The 19,202-nt window shown below is 41.5% G+C and overlaps 1 protein-coding gene across 1 annotated transcript in view; it reads left to right on the top strand.

Annotated features, from left to right (window-relative positions):
* Vat1l (vesicle amine transport 1 like) overlaps positions 1 to 19,202 on the top strand; it is a 160,508-nt gene that overhangs the window by 29,066 nt on the left and 112,240 nt on the right. The window contains exon 3 of the mRNA XM_059262542.1: positions 3,080 to 3,295. Within this exon, the coding sequence (XP_059118525.1) occupies positions 3,080 to 3,295 (216 nt within the window). The remainder of the gene's footprint in view (positions 1 to 3,079; positions 3,296 to 19,202) is intronic.

Genomic DNA, 19,202 nt, shown 5'->3' with positions numbered 1-19,202 from the left:
AGAACCCATCTTAAAGGAGGTTGTTGCTGTTGTTGGGTAAGGATAGGAAGCAAACACTAAGCCGCAAGGAAAATACAATGGAAGAATTAATTATAATAAAAATACCTAAAAATTGAACCGTTTCTCTAGGAAAGCCATTAGTTCTTGGGAGTTGGCATTGACCATAGCAAATTTGTTATTAACATTTGAAAACTGTAATATAAGGAACTAATATTTCAAATTCCCAAATGTTTTAATTTACCTAGCACTTGGTGACTCGTACTAACATTAGTGCTTCTTCTGATATTTCCTAATAATGATATGCTATTTTAAAAAACTTGTCATTTCAAAAAGATGGCTCTTTTTTCCTCATTTTTCATAGTGTTTGGCCAGATCAACTATTGATGAGAATGCAGTGTCTAGCTGTGCCTTCTCGGGGTTTGCCAAAGCTTACATGAGTCAAACTATGTGAGGTCTTTAGAGAAATGTTTCCATGTGCTACACATCCAGTAAATATTGTATAGCACTTATCCCATCCAGTGCCACTGTCCTGTTTCACTCAAAGCCACATTGCTCTTGTTCAGTTCATGCCTGTGTGTTTTCGTGGATCTCTCATCTACCAAGTTTCCTGTCCACTAGGATCAATAATCCTGGGATCTGGTTAGAGGCAAATACAATGAACTAAACTGGCAGGGAGTCTATCTAGGCATGAGAAAAAAAAAATAAATGAGAGTGAGCTGGACTCCTAGGCCTGTCCTCAGTGCTCAGGGAGGTTTTAGTAGAATTTCAACTACCTTGGTTTATCTGATTCCCTCATCACTAAAATAGAGTAGTTATATAGCAACTGAGTCAGAAAATAGCTTGGACAGTCTGTGGTGTGTCACTCAAGGAGGGGGCTAATAGAACATGGACTCCATGGCCCCTGGAAGAGTTTAATATATTGGTTGTGAAGGATCAAAAATGTCTTGAAATATGGAGGTAGACATGAATATGCATCTTTGGCGATGCTAGGTTTTGTTTCATGGGGAGGAAACTATAATTTCCATCAGATTCTAATTTCAGAAATCTCTCTAAAAATTATAAAATACAAAATTTTAAACTTGAAATCTGAAATATGTTCGTAAAGTAGAGGACTACTTCTAATCAGTATTCAGTGAGTCCAGGATTACTACAGACTTGAGAGAGGAGAAAAAAGAAGGCAAGTTTAAACCAGAGCCATAGGTAAGCCTGAGCAAGAACTGCTCACTGTCTAGACCAGAGAGGACTCAGGGACAGGAGAACCTTGTCTAAGCCATTTAAATCTCCAGCAAAATGGAAAGATTAAGTAGCAGATACTCCTCTGTGCCCAGCCACCAGATCATCATGATTAATTGCTCTCTCAGACCAAGCAGACCAGGTTTTGCATTGTTCCTATTGCTAGCAAGGCATAACAGGGTTCTGTGACTCAGATATCTCTCCTGAACTGAGCTCTTTCAGCTCCATCAGGGATGTCCTGACACAGGGACAGAGATGTGCAGCTTCTCTTAGAACACAATAGATGCGGTCCTCACCTGTGTCATCTTATTGAGCTTTTCTTAACCCAGATCTGATAGGTTCCAGGATAGACAGGAAAGTCTTTATAGATGCTGTGACATCCACACACTGAGGTTATAACAACCTTATCCCCAAATACATGGAACTGTCTGGTCCTATTAAACAGACTACTGTGGGATCTCTCGGAACATCTCAACCCTTCCACACATAAAAAACATGATCTTCATTCTTTTGGACCAGTGTCTGAAACATCACCATGCTCATGCCATTAGCTTAAGAGTTTATTTTCTACTAAAGTATTTCTTCTAGGTGGAGTTGCCTCCTAAGCCCTGTCACTCAAAGTATTTGCCACCTGCAGTTTTTCAGAGAATATGAACAAATTAAGAGTATGAACTGTAACTCATTTACTGTTATATCACCTGTGCTTGGAATTCAAGACTGAGAAGGAGCTTACATAAACCATCATCGCAGGAGAGCATTGTAATATTCTGAAAAGATATATGGAAACAGACAGCTCTTTGCCTGTGTGACCTCAGGCCAGAGACATAATGCACCTTCAGTTTCAACATGAGCGTAGTGGAGCTACTACCCCAGAAAGCTGCCATGGAGACTAAATAACTGATGTAATATGTAGGTTAGAGTTCAGTATATAATTGTTTTTGTCCAGTAAATGGGTTTTTCTGTAATAATCAAATATGCAAATACAATAACCTCTTATGAAGAGAAATCCTTTCCCAGCCAAACTGTAAGTCCAAGGATGCTTGGCTATGAGGGCTAAAAGAAGCCTTAAAGGAAGGCCACGAGGTTCGGGTGAATGGCAATTTGGGAAGGAGAGAGGAAGTATGTGCCTCATTCTAACTTTGTCAGGTGTACTGATACTGTTTAAGCCTCTGCTACCACCTGAACAGTCTTCAGAATTCTAGTGACAGAAAACAAGGATGTAACTCAATTAGTAGAATGCTTGTCTATCATGTACGAGGTCTTGGGTTCAAGTCCTCAGCACTGTATAAAGCCAGACATGCTGATGCATACCTAAAATCCCAGGTCTCAGAAGGTGGAGGCAGGAGGATCAGAAGTTCAAGGTCATCTTCAACTACATAATAAGTGTTAGGCCATCCTAGAAAACATGAGACTGTTTAAGAAGGAGGAGGAAGAGAATAAGGGAGGAGGTGAAGGAGGAGGAATAGGAGAATTATTCTAGTGACAGAATGAGTTTCCCCAAAGTCATGGCTGTGGAGAGGAGACAATAAATAGTAGGGAAGATGAGTAGTTAGGAAATCCAAAGCTCTCAATGGATCATTAAATAATCATATGATTTAGAGCAATTTACTTGAGATTTTACTGCAAATACATAGAAGTGTGTTTGCTTCATCAAAGAAGAAATCTGAAAATCGGAAGGATTTTTATGGAGGTCACAGTGTATGAATTAGGAGAAACGGCCCATGTCTGTTATGTAATAGAAACACTGTGCATGTTAGGTACCACGGACAGCTCCCGATGAGCCTGGTCCTTCTTAGAAGCCCATCATGAACCAGTTTCCTTTAACTTTGTCCTTCTTTATTCCCAGATCGGGGACCGTGTCATGGCATTTGTCAACTACAATGCCTGGGCTGAGGTGGTCTGCACCCCAGTGGAGTTTGTCTACAAGATCCCAGATGACATGAGTTTCTCTGAGGCCGCTGCCTTCCCCATGAACTTCGTCACAGCATACACAATGCTCTTTGAGATTGCCAATCTCCGGGAAGGGATGTCTGTGCTTGTGCACTCAGCCGGCGGTGGAGTGGTAAGTTTGCTGTTGGTGATTCTGTTTCTTCAGGGTCGTAATGGTACAAATGGAGTTGAAATTGACAGTTGGTTCTTATGTGAGTTGTCATTGGTAGGAATAGTCCACAACAGCAGTGGTACTTGCATGAACTGCAAAAAGCCTTTATCGATTGTTGTAGTGGGGTGAGGTTGAGCATCATAGATGGTGTCTCTGGGGCTTAGGATGTTCTCAGAGGGTTATGTGAGGACACAGTGGTCTCAGGTGTGGTTTTTGTGGAGAGACACTGAGTCTTGGCATCATAATGAAGTGCTGTGTTGATTATTATGAGATACTTGCACATGTCACATCTTACTGATGCCATGTAAAATGCCAAGAGAATGGATAATGTCCTTTTCAATTAGTTGCAGTACTTGACATGATTCTTATAGTAACATTCTAATCCACTTGTGCTCTGGTGTATTTTCTTAAATGGGAAAAATGTGGACAGAGATTGACCTGTCACACTGAGAACTGCACATGAACCTTAGCACACCCAGGAGAGTGATCATACGTGGGACTATTCTGTATGAAATCTTTCAGACATATCTTTGCCAGGTGGGAAAATAAAGAATATCAAAATTTCTTCTCTATAGTTCATGTACAGTGGGATTTTCTTTCATGGTTTCAATATGTCTTGGTGCTTATGTCCAATGCACACTGTATGCCCTTCACATGGACAATTACCAGGCTTGACATATTCTATTGAGGTTTAGGCAGTATTACTCACTAACTCAACACAGATTCATTAAGCACATGTCATGCTCTACACACTGTGGATATACAGACTCAGAAGAGAAGGCACAATCTAACAGAATTCAAAGGTTCCTGAGTTGTGATTCTGTTTGCTGGCTTCAGATATGAGTTCTTATGATTTAATCTGGCTCAGATGTTTTCATTGGAGGGTTTGTTAATATTGATTTAGAAGAAAAACTTGGCTTTTTATAATTACCAGAAATTTCTGAAGTTTAAAGCAAACTGTGTGTGTGTGTGTGTTGTGTGTGTGTGTGTGTGTGTGTGTGTGTGTGTGTGTGTGTGTGTGTGTAAGCCAGAGGTTGACACTGGGTCATCAGCTGTCTTCTGCAGTTGTTCTCCATCTAATTCTTTGAAATAAAGCCTGTCACTGAACCTGAAGCTCCCAATTTACCTAGACTGGCTGGCCAGCAAGCCCCAGGGGTCCATCTGTCTCTAGCTCCCCTGCACTGGGACAATAGGCACCACCACACCTCTCTTCTTAACATGGAGGCTGAGAATGGAACACAGGTCCTCATGCTTGTTCAGGAAGCACCTTACCAGGTCATTTTCCCAGCCTATGAACGTCATTTCTGCATTTCCTTTTTTAACAAAGCAAGTTCACATCCAAAAAACAAGGGTGTGAAAGTTTCAGAATGCCTGAAGAAGAGATCTTCAATCTTATTCACAAATTTGCTGATGTCTTCTGACCATGAGTAAAGATATAATAAAAACTAAATGCCCCTTAGAAAAGAGAATACTTTCTGTTCCGGCAATCTGCTAACAGCAAGCAAACCATTTAGCATGCTGGCATTTATGGTCTTGGTGTGTTCTGCATATGAAGTGTGGGGATGATTTCACATTGCCAGCAGAAGCACTTGTCCTTACGGTGATACTAGCTTCTGTCCTGCCAAGGGTCAGTGTGATGGTTCATTATACTTACTTGCCAACTTGATTGGCTCTGGTATCAACTAAAATGCAAGCCTCTGGGCATTACCAGGACTTTCTTGATCCAATTGTTTTATTCAGGAAGGCCACCCTAAATGTGGGAGGCATCTTCCAAGGGCAACCCAGATTAAAAAAAAGACATGGAAGACAGAAGCCTTGCTTCTTACCTGCTTGCCTCTACTCTTGCTGGCAAGTCCATCTATCCTATTGCTACAGCACTCTCTCAATGGTAGCAGAACCAGTTTCTTCAGGCTTCCAATGCAAGCTGAAGATGAGTAGCTCTCCAGGAATCCTTAAGGCCTTCAGCATCAGAGTGGGACTGAGCAAGCCAGTAAGCAGCATTCGTCTGTGGCCCCTGCTTCAGTTCCTCTCTCCAGGTTCCTGCCTTGGCTTCCTGCACCAACTTCTCTCAGTGATGAACTCCTACCTGGAAGTGTAATCCAAAGGAACCACTCTTGTCAAGTCGCCTTGAGTCAGAATGTTTTATCATAGTAACTGAAAGCAAACCAGAACAGTTCATTTGCATATGTCATCACTGATTATTTTCCTCTTTCTTCTTGTGCTGAGAACAAATAGCAACATATCAAGAGTATCTTTCTCATGCAGGAAAAGAAATTCTTGGGAACTCACCATAACTTTTACTCTCCCTTGTTCTGAGCTTGCAGATATTACCAACAATAACTGAAATGAGAAAAGGTGAAGGAATTAGAGAAAAGGGCCAATAAGAGGAGGAAAATAAGTTAACGGGCATTACGCAGGCTGAGACGTTTTAAAGCTTTGTTTGAGATAGGCAACAGTTTTCTCCCTTGGCTTCACAATAGCTGACAAAAATAGGGGGAAATGATCATTTGTGTAAGCAAGCTGTGTTCATTTAATGGAAACAACCCCATTAGAGAGAAAAATACTGGTTTGGAGAGTAGGGGGCTAGTCTCCTGTAGCTTCTCGTAAGGCACATATGTGGGAAAGCCATGAAGATCCTCACTAGAGCTGCTTCAGGAAGTGGAATATTTCCATTACGTCTCCTATGCTATGCTCCCAAGGCTGTTAAATAGTATAGAAGTAAAATAAAATTTAGTGAAAGTCAACATTTACCTGCGACCAAGAGGATGTGGCTTAGCTTCATCTTTGGACAGATTTAAACGTGTGGTTCAGCCACCTGTCTCTCCAGCGGGAGGGCCTTCTTGGAGAGCATTTCTTCCAGACAAAATTGATAGGTTCAATGATACAATTCAAGGCCACCATTAAAGGAAAGAGTGTAAACCAAGCACATACTTACACATACGGACAGTCATCTGATCTGAGGAGGGTTGACAGTCTTGCAGAAATGAAGAGTGGTCTGGGGGAGGTGGGGACCACCTCCACCCCCCATTGTGGAGATGAATGAATGAATCCTCCAAGTTTGAACCAAATTCCTTCCATGACTGGCTGATGACTGTACATGTGGTCAGGGACCCCCTGAGGGAAATTTCACCTGCATTATCTGTGACACTTTTGGAGAGGAATGGAGATGCTCCCCACCACTGTGTACAACTGTTTCAGTAGGTAGGACAATGGCTTCTGAAGACACCCGAGTCCCTGGCCCCTTTGAGTATGTCCCTTTTAGAGCAAAGGGAATTTCACAAATTTGATTATGCTAAGGGTCTTGAGATGGAGAAATTCTCTGATTGTGGCTGGTCCCAAAGTAACCAGGAGAATTTTTGAGGCAAGCAGAAGAGTGAGGGAGGTTTAAAGATGCTTCCATGTGGCTTTGCTGACAGACTGGGGCTATGAGCCAAAGACAGCAGGTGGGCTCTAGATGCCGAGAGAAACACTGCATCTAGAGCCCACAGAAGGAAAGAACTCTGCTAACATTTTGGTTTCAGCTGAGTGAAATCCATTTTGGATATGAGATTTCCAGAAGCAAAATATTAAAAAAAAAAAAAAAAAAAAAGACATTTTGTGAGCTCTCAAGTTTGTAGCCGTTTGTCACGGAGGCCATTTTTCCTGGACCCTCTCTCACAGTAGGGATCCCAGTGTGGCTTAACAAAAACACAGGAAGCAATAAAAAAGTTAAAATTTGTTCCCCTTCTCTGGGTGATTCTAAACCTGTTCTGTTGCCACTCAGCAAACCAGAATATTAGGAGAACATTGGCCGTTTATTTTCATGTTTTCACTTACTCGGGACTGGGGCGATGGCTCAGTCAGTAAAGTGCTTGTTATGCAAGCATGAGGTCCTGAGTTGGATCTCCAGAACCCATGCAAAAAACTAAATCTAATGAGACAGAGACAGGCACATTTGGGGGATGTGCAAGTTCCAAGCCAGTGAGAGACCATGTGTCAAAAAACAAGGTAGACAATTCCTGAGGAATGACCTCTGGCCTCCACATGCATGCAAACACATGTACACATGTACACACACACACACACACACACACACACACACACACACACACACACACCATGTAGTGAATTTTCAGGAGTAAGTATAGACATTTCAAAAGCTGTGAGACTGTGGCCCAGGCATGCATATTCTAGCTAAATTTTAATGTGATGGTAAAGATTAAATGTCATTAGGATAAAACTGTCTAAATTGGGTTTCTGTAAAACTATACAGTCTTAATAGCACCAAGATTTCTGTTAGCTTCGCAGTAAAGGTCGGGGTGGAAATTTTGCAGATAGCTCTCAAAGAATACCAACCTTAGCTGTGATTTTATCCAACTATAATAGGGCACTGAGAAATAATTCAGACCAGAGCAGGATGTGTGGTCGCTGGAGTGACTCAGATGTATCCACTGCTCCATCAAAGCCTTGGATACGTAATTTCCTCTGACTATAGCATGACCAGATGGCCTGAGATGGTAATGCCCCTAATCAAATCTTGAGAAACTGGTGGGAAATTGGTTCATGAGCCCTTAAAATGAAAGTAACAAAATAAGCGATGGTGTGGGACTCATGTCAGGGACTGTATGGGCTTTGTTGCAATCCCATTCAGCATGCCTTGTGGATGAGCCTTCCAAATTTCAGCATCATGACTCGGGTATGCTCCAGTTCTAGAATAAGTGGCATGACTGTTACTGGGAAGCCATTTGCATGGACTTGTGACATTCGATGCTCTCTACTTTGGGATTTTCCTCATGTTGGAGCAGTGATCCCTTGACACTGAGTGTCATCCCCTTTGACAGATATAGGAGCTGATGGATAGAGGGGTGAGAGCAGTAAGAATGTCAGAGACATAATGAGCTCCAAGATTCTTGACCCTGTACTTCATTCTCTTGTTGCTCCACCATCTGGACCCCAGCAACAGAGAGACAAGAAGATGAGAAGGGTTGACCTTACAGACATCCTCAGTAAAGGACTCCAGGAAGTTGGTGCTAGATCAACATCTCACTCCCCTACCCTCATCCAGCCACGCTGACCTGCTCACTCTTCTTAGAGCACACCAAACACTCTAAACTTCTGTGCTTTCTAGGATCCTGTTTCTTCTTTCCAGAATGATTGTCTTGCCTAATTCAAATGTCACCTCCTCTGAGAAGGCAAACAACAGTCACAGAAGAATCCTTATAGCTCTTCCTTTATACGTGGGTTCATCTGAACAATGTTTCTTAGTTTGAGGTGTTATCTAGTAGGAAGCATGGATGGTTGTGTGGTCAAAAAAAAAAACAAAAACAAAAAAAAACCCTGAATTCAACACTCAGCTCTGCCCTCCAATAGCTAGATGATTGTGAACAACTTAAAATCTATAACATGGAAACAACCATGTCTATCTCATGGCATCATATGAAATGTGAGAAATATGGGGTTGTCATTATTCCTGGCATAAAGTTTATTGATTTTCTAGAGAAAGGAGGGAAAGGAAGAGAGAGAGAGAGAGAGAGAGAGAGAGAGAGAGAGAGAGAGAGAGAGAGAGATGAGAAGGAGAGGAAGAGGAAAAAGGTGAGGTGAAGGAATAGAGACTGGGAAGGAATGAGGGAGAAGACAGAGACAGGGAGGTTGACCTCTATATTCATAGTACCAGGAACAATCTTAGACCCAAAGCAAGGGCTGAATGACTTATAACTTCTGGCAAATATTTGATGCAAACAAGGGTTTACTCTAGTTCATATATTATACTTTCCAATTATGCCATGGGATTGACACCTCACCTCCACCCAAACCTATGAAAGTTTAATCACAAAGCATTGTACAAGCTCAGATCAAAGCTAATCCTTCAAAATATCTAACCAAACTCCTCATAACTGCCAAGGTAATGAAAATAAAAAAGCAAAGAACTCCTAAGAAACTGTCACATATCAGACGAGACAAAGAAGACAGAATATATGTGTTGGCATTAGACATATCTGGGAAGAGGGGATCTCAATTGAAGAACTGTCGTTAACAGATTAGCTCATGGGCAAGTCTCCGGGGGAATTTTCTTAATTAATGATTGATGTGGGAGGGCCTGGCCCACTGTGGGCAGTGTCACATCTGGAAAGGTGGTCCTGAGTGATATAGGAAAGCCAGCTGAAGAAGCCAGTAAGTAGCATGGCCTCTGCTTCAGTTCCTGACTCCAAGTTCCTGCTGGAGTTTCTGTCCTGACTTTCCTAAATGATGGATTGTGGTGGGGGAAATGTAAGCTAAGTTGCTTTTGGTCAGTGTTTTATCAAAGCAACAGGAAACCAAACTAGGAAAACATGGAAGTGCAATATAGTACCCTAGGTCAGCTCCTTGAATAGAGAATGTAGCCTAATGGGAAAACTGGTGAATTTCAAAGAAACTCTGCAGTCTAGTTAATATGATGCTAATTCCCTACTTGAGGTGAATGTACCCTGGAGTGGAAAGCATTGCCATTAAGGACAGCAAGGCAATGTTTAAATAGAAAGTCTCTATCCCTTTTTGTAAAACTAAAACTGTTCCAAGATAAAGAGTTGGAAGAAAGACAGACAATTTCAGCTAATGGATTCTTGGCTAAAGTAAATGAATTTTCAAATTCTTTTTATTTCTCTAGCCCTGCCACAGCAGCCTCTCATTTTCTCCAAGCAAAAGGGTACTTTAGAGAAAACAGAATGCAGCTAGGTCTCCACCAATCCTAGCTTTAGTTGCAAGCCAGAAAGAATGGCTGAAGCATCTACAACTCTTCCCTGAAAGTGAGTGAGGTTTTGTGCATGGGCTCCCAGATGAGACAGTGTGAGAAGATAGAGAGAGAAGCAGGGTGAGAAAAGCTGATCGTTCCATGGTTCTTAGAAAAGAAAGCACAGTTTAACTTTCAGAGTTAACTGGCTATAGCACAATGACTATACTCCATTCCTTATGGATGAGGGATGTGTGGCCTTGAACTCACAGAGATCCAGATGGATTTCTGCCTCTGGAGTGTGAGGATTAAAAGTGTGTGCTACCATGGCCTAACCTCTATGTTTAATATAGTGGCTGTTCTGTTCTCTGACGCCCAAATAAGTTTATTGGGGTGCACAATATATCAAGCACAGTATCTCCCAGCATCATTCAAAACCTTGAAAAGAAGCAATCATGAAAGGGAAGGAGGAGTCTCTACTGGGGCACCCTAAGTCTTCACTACAGGATCCCACAGGCCCAGGAACTGGTGATCTTCTCTAAATGATGGATTCACAGTTCTTTAGCATGAAACCTGATGGAGAAAAAGCCTCAGTGTTTTGAAGAATTTAGGTGTGTAGGGTGATGCCTTTGCTTCTTGTTGCTCAGATTTTTTTTTTTTAAATCCAGACAAAAACAACTTAAGGGAGAAAGGTTTTTTTACTCAGAGTTCAAGGGTACTATCCATCATAGTGGAGAAGTCATACAGCAGAAGCTGGAAGCACTTGGTCCCCTCACGTCCTCAATCAGGAAACAGAATGATGACTTCATGTTGTCATCAGTTCCCTTTCTCCGTTATACAACCCAGGACCCTAACTGGGGAATGGTGCCACCCACAATGAGCAGGTCAACTTCCCATCTCAACTCATGCAATCAAGATAATCCCCCATAGTCATGCCTAGAGGCCTCTCTACCAGGTGACTCTAGGTTCTGTCAAGTTGACAGTTGGCATGAACCGTCACAGGAAGATGTATCATCTCAGCAAGAGTCAGTTGTGACATAGAACTTTTTTCAATGGTGGAAAGTTGATCTTTCTGAAAATTTCAGCTCTTTGTTGTGGGGAAGGCATGATAGAACAGAGATCATGTCACAACAGCCAGGGAGAAAAGAGAATTCTCTCTGTGGAGATGTCATCTTAGAAGAGTATTTTGTTGAAAACAAAACCATGATTGCTCATAAAAGGAACTAACATTGACCCAACTACTCAAGCCTACAACCTAAGAACTATGGTTAGTTCTTCTCTGACATGATGTCCCTTCCAGATCCCATGACTCATTCATTTATTCACTCAGAAGTTCAGCACATAGATTGTGAAGATATACTTAATTCAGGACATTGAATTATGAACTAGAAATTGAACAACTGATAAGACAGATTCCCTTCTTTCAATGAGAAATCCAATAAATCAAAAGTGGACACATTAATCAAATAATTACATCAATAGCTCTGCTGTGGGCTTTAAAAGAGATATGTGCTATCATAAGTGTTCATAACAGAGACTTGGTATAGAGCAGGGTATGGAATCAGAAAGCCACTTCCTCATGGGAATGCCATTTGCACTCCACTCTAAGGATGATGAGTGAACTGGACCACGGTGGAAGCAAACAACCTTGGTGAAAAGTGCATTTGGGATGAGTGATTCATGAGGGTAGGGAACTTTATTAGAAATGGGGTGGGTTGGGCCTTCATGAGAAGTGGGGGGTGTATGCCTTCAGTGAAAGAATTTCAGACAACAGGATATTTCTTATGTCTACCAACTCTCCATCTGTCTTAGCTTGGTTTCTGTTGCTGCAACGAATATTATGACCAAAAGCAACTTGGGGAGGAAAAAATTCCTTTCATCTTACGGGTTTCAGCCCATTGTTGATAGAAGCAAGAGAAGACGCTCAAGAAAGGCAAGAACTCCAACAGGAAAAGAACTCAAAGCAGAAGCCATGACAGAGGTTTCTTACCAGCTTGCTGTCCATGGTTCAGGCTCAGCCAACTTTCTTATACAACCCAGGACCACCTACCTAGGGCTGGGACCACTGACATCAACCAAGATACTGGCTTACAGAGATGTCTAAAGGCCATCTAATTGAAGCAATTCTTTTACCAAGGTTCTCTCTTACAACTCTGGGCTATGTCAAGTTGTGGCTGAAGCTAACTAGCAGCCCATCCTTCTTCTGTTGCTTTGTGGCCCCAATATCACTCACCTAGGTTATTGCTGAAGTTCTTTAACAGTTTCCTGCTCACAGAGTCTCCTCTTTATTCTTCTTAAAATTTCTCTCTCTCTCTGTGTGTATGATGATGTGTGTGCATGTGTGTTGATGAGTGTCTATGTGCATGTGAGTGCCATGGTAAGCTTGTGGATGTCAGAGGGACAACCTTGGAAGTCAGTCTTTGCCCCTCACCTTGTTAGAGACGTGCATTCTTTGGTTTTTCCGTCTTTAAATACACCAGGCTAACTGGACCATAAGCTGCTGGGGATTTTCCTGCCTCGGCCTCCTGTCTCACCATAGAAGTGCTGGAATGACAGTATACTGCCATACTTGACTGTTAAATGGATTCTGGGGATTCAAACTTAAGTTACCATGTTTGCACAGCAGGGACTTTAACAACTGGGCCATGTGTCCAGCCCCACCTCTCTTTGTTCTTTCAGCTCTTTGCTTGGGTCCACAGGCCACCAATCTGCTCCTATATCCCTCTGCTGTAACAGACAGTGGGCAATAATGAGAATTATTCTCAGGTTAAGCTCAACATCCATAACTTCCTTGTATGTGCTGCCACTATTGCCAGCATTCTCCTGCCGCTTGCATCTGGCTTCTTCTCTTAGGTCTTTACCTCAGTGGGACAGAGGTTAAAAAAAAAAAGCTTTCAGCATCCATAAAGAGCATGGAAAAGATAGCTAACTGTCCACCCAGCTCTGCATTCTGCTCTCTATGAGAAGCTGCACAATGCCCCAACTACGCCCTGCCCTCAAATCTAGCTGGGATGATGTGCTGATGTTTGGGTTGATGGTGGAGTATATAGACAGACTCTCTATAATACACACCAGTTCCAGGCCTGTCTCTTCCATCATAATCTCCCATGATTTTTTCTCCCCAATTCCTTGCAGGTGTTGAGTTTAGTCCAAGAGACATTCTGAACCTGGTACTGTTCCATCAACCTGGAACCCTTAGAATTTTTACTTTCTTCCTCTACCCCATTGATTCCCTGCCCCTACCATCATGTGGACTTCATGTAAGCAAAGGGAAGGAATAGAAACTGCTACTATCTAAACCACTAACATTCCTGGGATCTCCCATTCCCACTACTCGTGTTCTTCCAAGTCTTTTGCAGGATGAGTCTACTTCATCTACCTCCCAGTCTGCATCTTCCTTCTCCTTGGGCTTTCCCAAGGTCAATGATCCTGACCTGAGTACTGGAGTCAGACAGTCTGGGTCAAAAGCCCAGTGCTTTGAGCAACTGCTTAACATCTCACTTTCCTCATTTATATAATCGGAATTAAAACAACACAACGATTACTCCAAAGCCCTCTATTCATGCTAAATGAGCTGACAATGAAGAGGCACTTAACTCAGAAGAGCAGGCAAAAAGGATTAGCCATGATAAAGGGAGGGTCAGCTTACCTCATCCTGTCCCCTCAACCCACAAAACTCAGATCTCTTTATTTTGTACATATTCCCTGCTTCATAAGGGCTGTAAATACTTGTATACCAAAGAGCTTATCATTTAAAAAATATTCTAGATGAAGTATCTGCTAAGAAGCCCTGCTACTGAATTAATCCCAGAAGGAAAATAACATTCCCAAAATTCTTGTAAATTTTAATCTATTAGGCAGTTTGTGGGGCTCTTGTTCATGTCAGAAAATGTTTTTCTAAGAGGTTTTGATCTGCATCCGGTCTATGCATTAGGCGAATGAGATCCATTTTCATGGCCTCTGTACCTGCCTTTCCCATCATCCCTCCACTATCCCATGGCCCAGTTCTCCTGAGTCCTTAGTCCTTTCCTTCAGGGATCTAAACTGCAGCCACATACATAAGAGTTACAGAGCTGTGAGGAAGCAAAGACATCACCACCTTCTGCCAATCACTAGCTATGCACTAGATGCTTTGAAACATTTGTTTATTTCCTATTAAGTTCTATCTGTTGGACTTTATGTAGCATCAAGGATAAGAGACTGTGAACTCTGAGTTTAAAATCCCTCTGTTCATGTTTTATCTTCCCAACTGCTCCATCTGTAAAGTGTGAGTGAGATTACTGCCAACCTTAGCAGTTAGTGGTGAGCTATAACACCACTTGCCATACCATCAACACCAACAAAAGTTTAGCTGTTATAATGTCCCAGACTAAGAGTTCTGATAATGTTTCCAAAGCCATAGAGTGAATTAGTCAGAGGATCAAATTGATCCCAAGTATCCAGGGCTCGTGATTCCCACAGCATATCCAGCGCTCTTGACACTATTCCCACATCAACAGCCTCAGAAACACCTACATCTCTCTTCATTTCTTTTCTGCCTACTTCACTTTGTGCCCTAGAATAAGGGAGATTTTTCTGTGGCGAGACACTTGGTCTCTAAGGGCCTGCAATGATAGGAAGCAGAACTGCTAAAAATTTAAAGAGAACAAAGCGGCTCTGCCATGTCCTTCATGAATAATTGACACCACCAGGATTAGCCGCATCTTCACATCAGCAGAAAGGGCCATGACTAGGGTTAAGACCTCCTCTAACTGCAAACCCTAAGAGACGAGCACTTGCTTTCCTAAATGTCCACCAAGCTCCTGGTCCTGAGAGATGTGAAGGAACAGCGTCCCCATTCCCCATCCTCAGAAACATCTGGTGATAACATCTAGGATGGATTCCTTATGCCACCAACATGCTTATATTAGATACTAAACACATTAGATATATAGATATTAAACACAATAGATAGATATTAAACATAATAAATGTTAGTGAGATAGATAGATAGATAGATAGATAGATAGATAGATAGATAGATAATAGACAGACAGATAAGTAAGTAGGTAGGGAGAGAGAGAGGGAGATCTAAACACATTGCTGGCATAGGAAATCATCTATATATAATCATATATAATATATATATATAATCTTCTAAGCTCTGACTATGTCTGACAAAGCCTTACTTGAACTCTATTCTAGTTGCTTTTAACTCATGTACATAAATCATGATTAGCTTGAAGAGAGCTACCTTCATCATAAATATTGTAAAGGTTGAGTTTGGCCTCAGAGGCAGGATCCATTCACTCAATATTAGCTGGATAAATATATCAGCTCTTGAGAGTAGACATACTAAAGTAGATAGAGCCGCATAATTTCCATTCGTTGTCCATGAGACAAACTATTACAGTTCCATTTTAGTAGAGGAAACTGAGGCATAGAAAAGTGTCTTGGTTGCTTGAGGCTACATTGTGCTATTATTAATGAGAACTGGTTTGTGAACTCTTTTGTATAAGGATTCAAAGTTTTAAAGTGTTTGGCTGTGCAAATGAATCAGCTGTGCTCACAGAGAAGCTTGTTTCCACTTGGAATGAGATGAGATGGATTCTTCTCTATGCATTTTGTTTGGGGCACTCTTCTTCTATGTTTAGAATAATCTGGTATTGTACAGGAGCTGGGAGATCCCCAGGAAGAGTGAAGACTTGATAGATTACTTCTCAAGGAGTCTGACAAATTCAGTGCTCCAGCATCCCTTGACCATAACATTCCATCTGAAATTAAGCACCCATTTGCCACATTCACAAAGGCAAGGACAGTGCAATTTCTTCATTCTTGAATCTTGCCCATTGAGGCCACATCAAGCACGTTTATGTAGCTTGATGAATATTTGGAGAAAGTGTGAAGAAATCATAAGAAAAATAACAAAAAGGTCAAAAGGCAAACAAAACCTTTTGTAATAGAGAGTCCAGATTCTGAAGCCAGATTTGGAGCTCATCCTAGCTTTCAAGTATGACCCCAGAGCAGAGTGACTTCTTTGAACCTTGTTTCTTCATCTGTAAGAATGTGACTGTAATCTCTGTCTCATGGTTCTCATGTGGTGTTGTATAAAGAAGATTGTAATTGGATTGTCATACTCTCTTCTAGCATGTAGAAAATGCACATACTAGCTACTATTAATAATAATATTATTACCAACACAGTGTAATCATCATCCAATTAGGAATACTCAGTGGTACTTTGGCATTCACAGCTAGGAGTAGATGAGTAGGAAACAGCACAATCTAAGGGTTGCTAGCTTTTGACACCTATAAAAAAGGCAGATAAGGCTAATTTTGCATTCTTTCATGTATCTTTCTTGAAAGCATCTGTTTAGGGGCCTTTTAGATTACTAAAATGGTCTCACATGTACCTTTCCAAACATCAATTTCCTTGAACACAGAGGAGATCATTAAACTTGAAAGAAAAGTTAGCTTCAGAATTTTAGCCCCTTGAACACTTGCCAAGATCTTCAACCAAACAGACTAGTCTTTTTCTGGGTTTATATGACCCCAGGGACCCATCAGCTTCCCAGTAACACACCTGAAATGCCACAGTTGCTTTTTAGAATATTATTGCCTTATTAAGAAAAAGAATACTTCAGCTAGGAATAAATGAGGTATGTAGCAAGGACACCCTTTTCACATTTGAGGCATTAGTCTGAGTTCCAGCTAACACTCTTGGGCTGTTGACCCAAGTCCTAGGTACCATGCTTCCTAGGATGGCCTTGCATGGCCTCTGGTTATCTTGATCACTTCCTCCTAAGCTTACTCCAGGGTAAGGTCAAGTTGCCCTTTCCAATTATGTACTCCTTGCTCAAGATGTGGTTGGGCCCCTAAATTACACACCAGAACAGGGAAATGAAAATAGAGACCCACCTTTCCCTCAAATAATCCTAAGTCCTCCCTACCCTACACTCGTACATAACTCCCTGGCTGTCCCCAAAACATTTCATCGTGTTTCTTTTCATTGTGTCTTCTCATTTCTTTATTCCCCACTCCTTTTCTGTTCCTTTCTCTTTATGCTCATTTCTATTTCTGCCTTACACTTATTTCTCTCTGCATCTCTCTTTTCCTCTTTTTTGTTCCTTTCTTCCTCTTTTCTTTCCTGCCTCCTTTCTCCTTTCTCTCCCTCTGTCTTCCCATTTTTCTTCCTCCTTTTCACCTCTCCTCCTCTCCCCCTCAATATCTGTGAAGTATAAGCATTAGAAATAATTGTGCTGGCCTTTGGATATTTTATAGTAAGCAACTCTTCTGAGAATTAAAATGTGTGACACAAGTTTCTATTATTCATCACTGGCAGTAGTGACAGGAACTGGGGGGAGGAGTAAAGGTTGCTGAGGCTGAGGAACGTAGGACATGACCTCATACTCTAAGACATTGCACATGACTGCTTATGAACTAAACTTAGAACTGGTATCCAGGAGGGGAAGACATAGGGGAAGAAAGGGATTTTAAAAAAGGACAGAAATAGAGTATTGAAAGAATGACCACAAACACAGGACCTGGACATCCTATAGGAACTTAACAAGCATGATAGAGAACAGGAGAAATAGAAAGTAACAATAAAATGGGCTGGCATCCGAGTTCAAAGAAGCCGAGTGGAGAGTGGTAATCTTCTCCTAAAATCTATATGGAATCCTTAGAAGATTTTGAATAGATATTTAGTGCATGGTTGACATTTTTTATAAGATTTTATATGAGGGAGCGTTGGGGGAAGATGGGTGTGAATATGTTGGATCTGGTCAGTGTGAGAATCAAGTGGTTTTGAAATGGATGCATCCAAAGTACCCTTTCCAACATCTCCCAGAGCAGTGAGAGGAAAGACAGTATTCACAAATTTAGGCATCTAGAGTTGTCATCTTTGTTTTACTCCTGACAAGTCCTTTGTCATCCTTAGACCTCAGATTTCTTCTGTAAAATGAGTTATACCAGTGTGTCTTCTATGAGGTGAGGTAGACCAGATGCTGCTTCTGGAAACTGAGGTAGACCAGATGCTGCTTTAGTGAAGTGAGGTAGACCAGATGCTGCTTTTATGAGGTGTGGTAGACCGGATGCTGCTCTTGTGAGGTGAAGTAAAACAGATGCTCTTTCTGTGAGGTGCAGCAGACCAGATACTGCTCTTCTGAGGTGAGGGAGATCAGATATTGCTTCTGTGGGTTGTTGCTTCTGTAGGTTAAGTTAGATGCTTCTTCTGTAAGGCGAGACAGTCAAGATGTTGTTTATGGAAGGTATGGCAGATGAGATGCTTCTTCAATGAGGTAGATTTGATACTTAATGAAAAGTGAGGTAGACCAGATAATTCCTATAGTCCTGGTTCTCTTCATTAGTACTCTGTGTTTTCTTTAGGAGGCTATCTTTAGCTCCTGTGTGAAAACTTTATTGTCTGTTAATCTCTTTACCATCACCTCTTTTATCCCTACTATGAGCCCATTCTTTAAATTCTTAGAATTAGAAAGATAATTAACAATTGTCATTAAGCATTCAATCTCTAGAGACCTTTTGAACTAGAATACTGGTTTTCAGGGCTTATTTAGCTGTCTTTTATTTTTCCATGTATAATGTAGTCACTTTTTTTCACTCAAAATATTGTGAGATTTTTAATGAACCATTTGGTGCAAAAAAATGGAAGAATGCCTAACACATTGTACATAAACATAAATTGCCTAATAAAATTGCACTGAGTACTATGACATAAAATCTAGAACATTCTTTGGGATGAAGGTATTCATGGCCTCTAACTGACAGGAGAGTTGGCTGCTGGTGACTGAAACTTTCACTGCAAATAGCCTTGAAAGAAATGGAGCTATATTGTGAAAGATTTCTGCCCTTTGTAGCAAGGGCAGCCTATATCTAATCACCAGTCCTCTTGCCTCAGAAGAAACAACACTGAAGGCCTAGCTAGTCCAGTCTCAGAGCTCCTCTGGCAGCTGGCTAGAGAATCTCTCAAGCACACCACATCCTAGCCCTCTGCCCTCTGCCCACCCCTGCTTTTCTTTCACCCCTTTACACATATTCCTCAAGTCTCCCCACAGAGTTCTTTCCCAGGAACCCAGACTACAGAAATAATGAGGATATTCTATTGGGCACCATGTGTGCACCCCATACAAACTGCCTGACCTATTGATACCCCTCAATCATGAATCTCATTTAGATCTTGCTACAT

The sequence above is a fragment of the Peromyscus eremicus genome, chromosome 5 (genome assembly GCF_949786415.1).
Source record: "Peromyscus eremicus chromosome 5, PerEre_H2_v1, whole genome shotgun sequence".
NCBI lineage: Eukaryota > Metazoa > Chordata > Mammalia > Rodentia > Cricetidae > Peromyscus > Peromyscus eremicus.
This window is presented reverse-complemented; position numbering and strand designations above follow the sequence as displayed.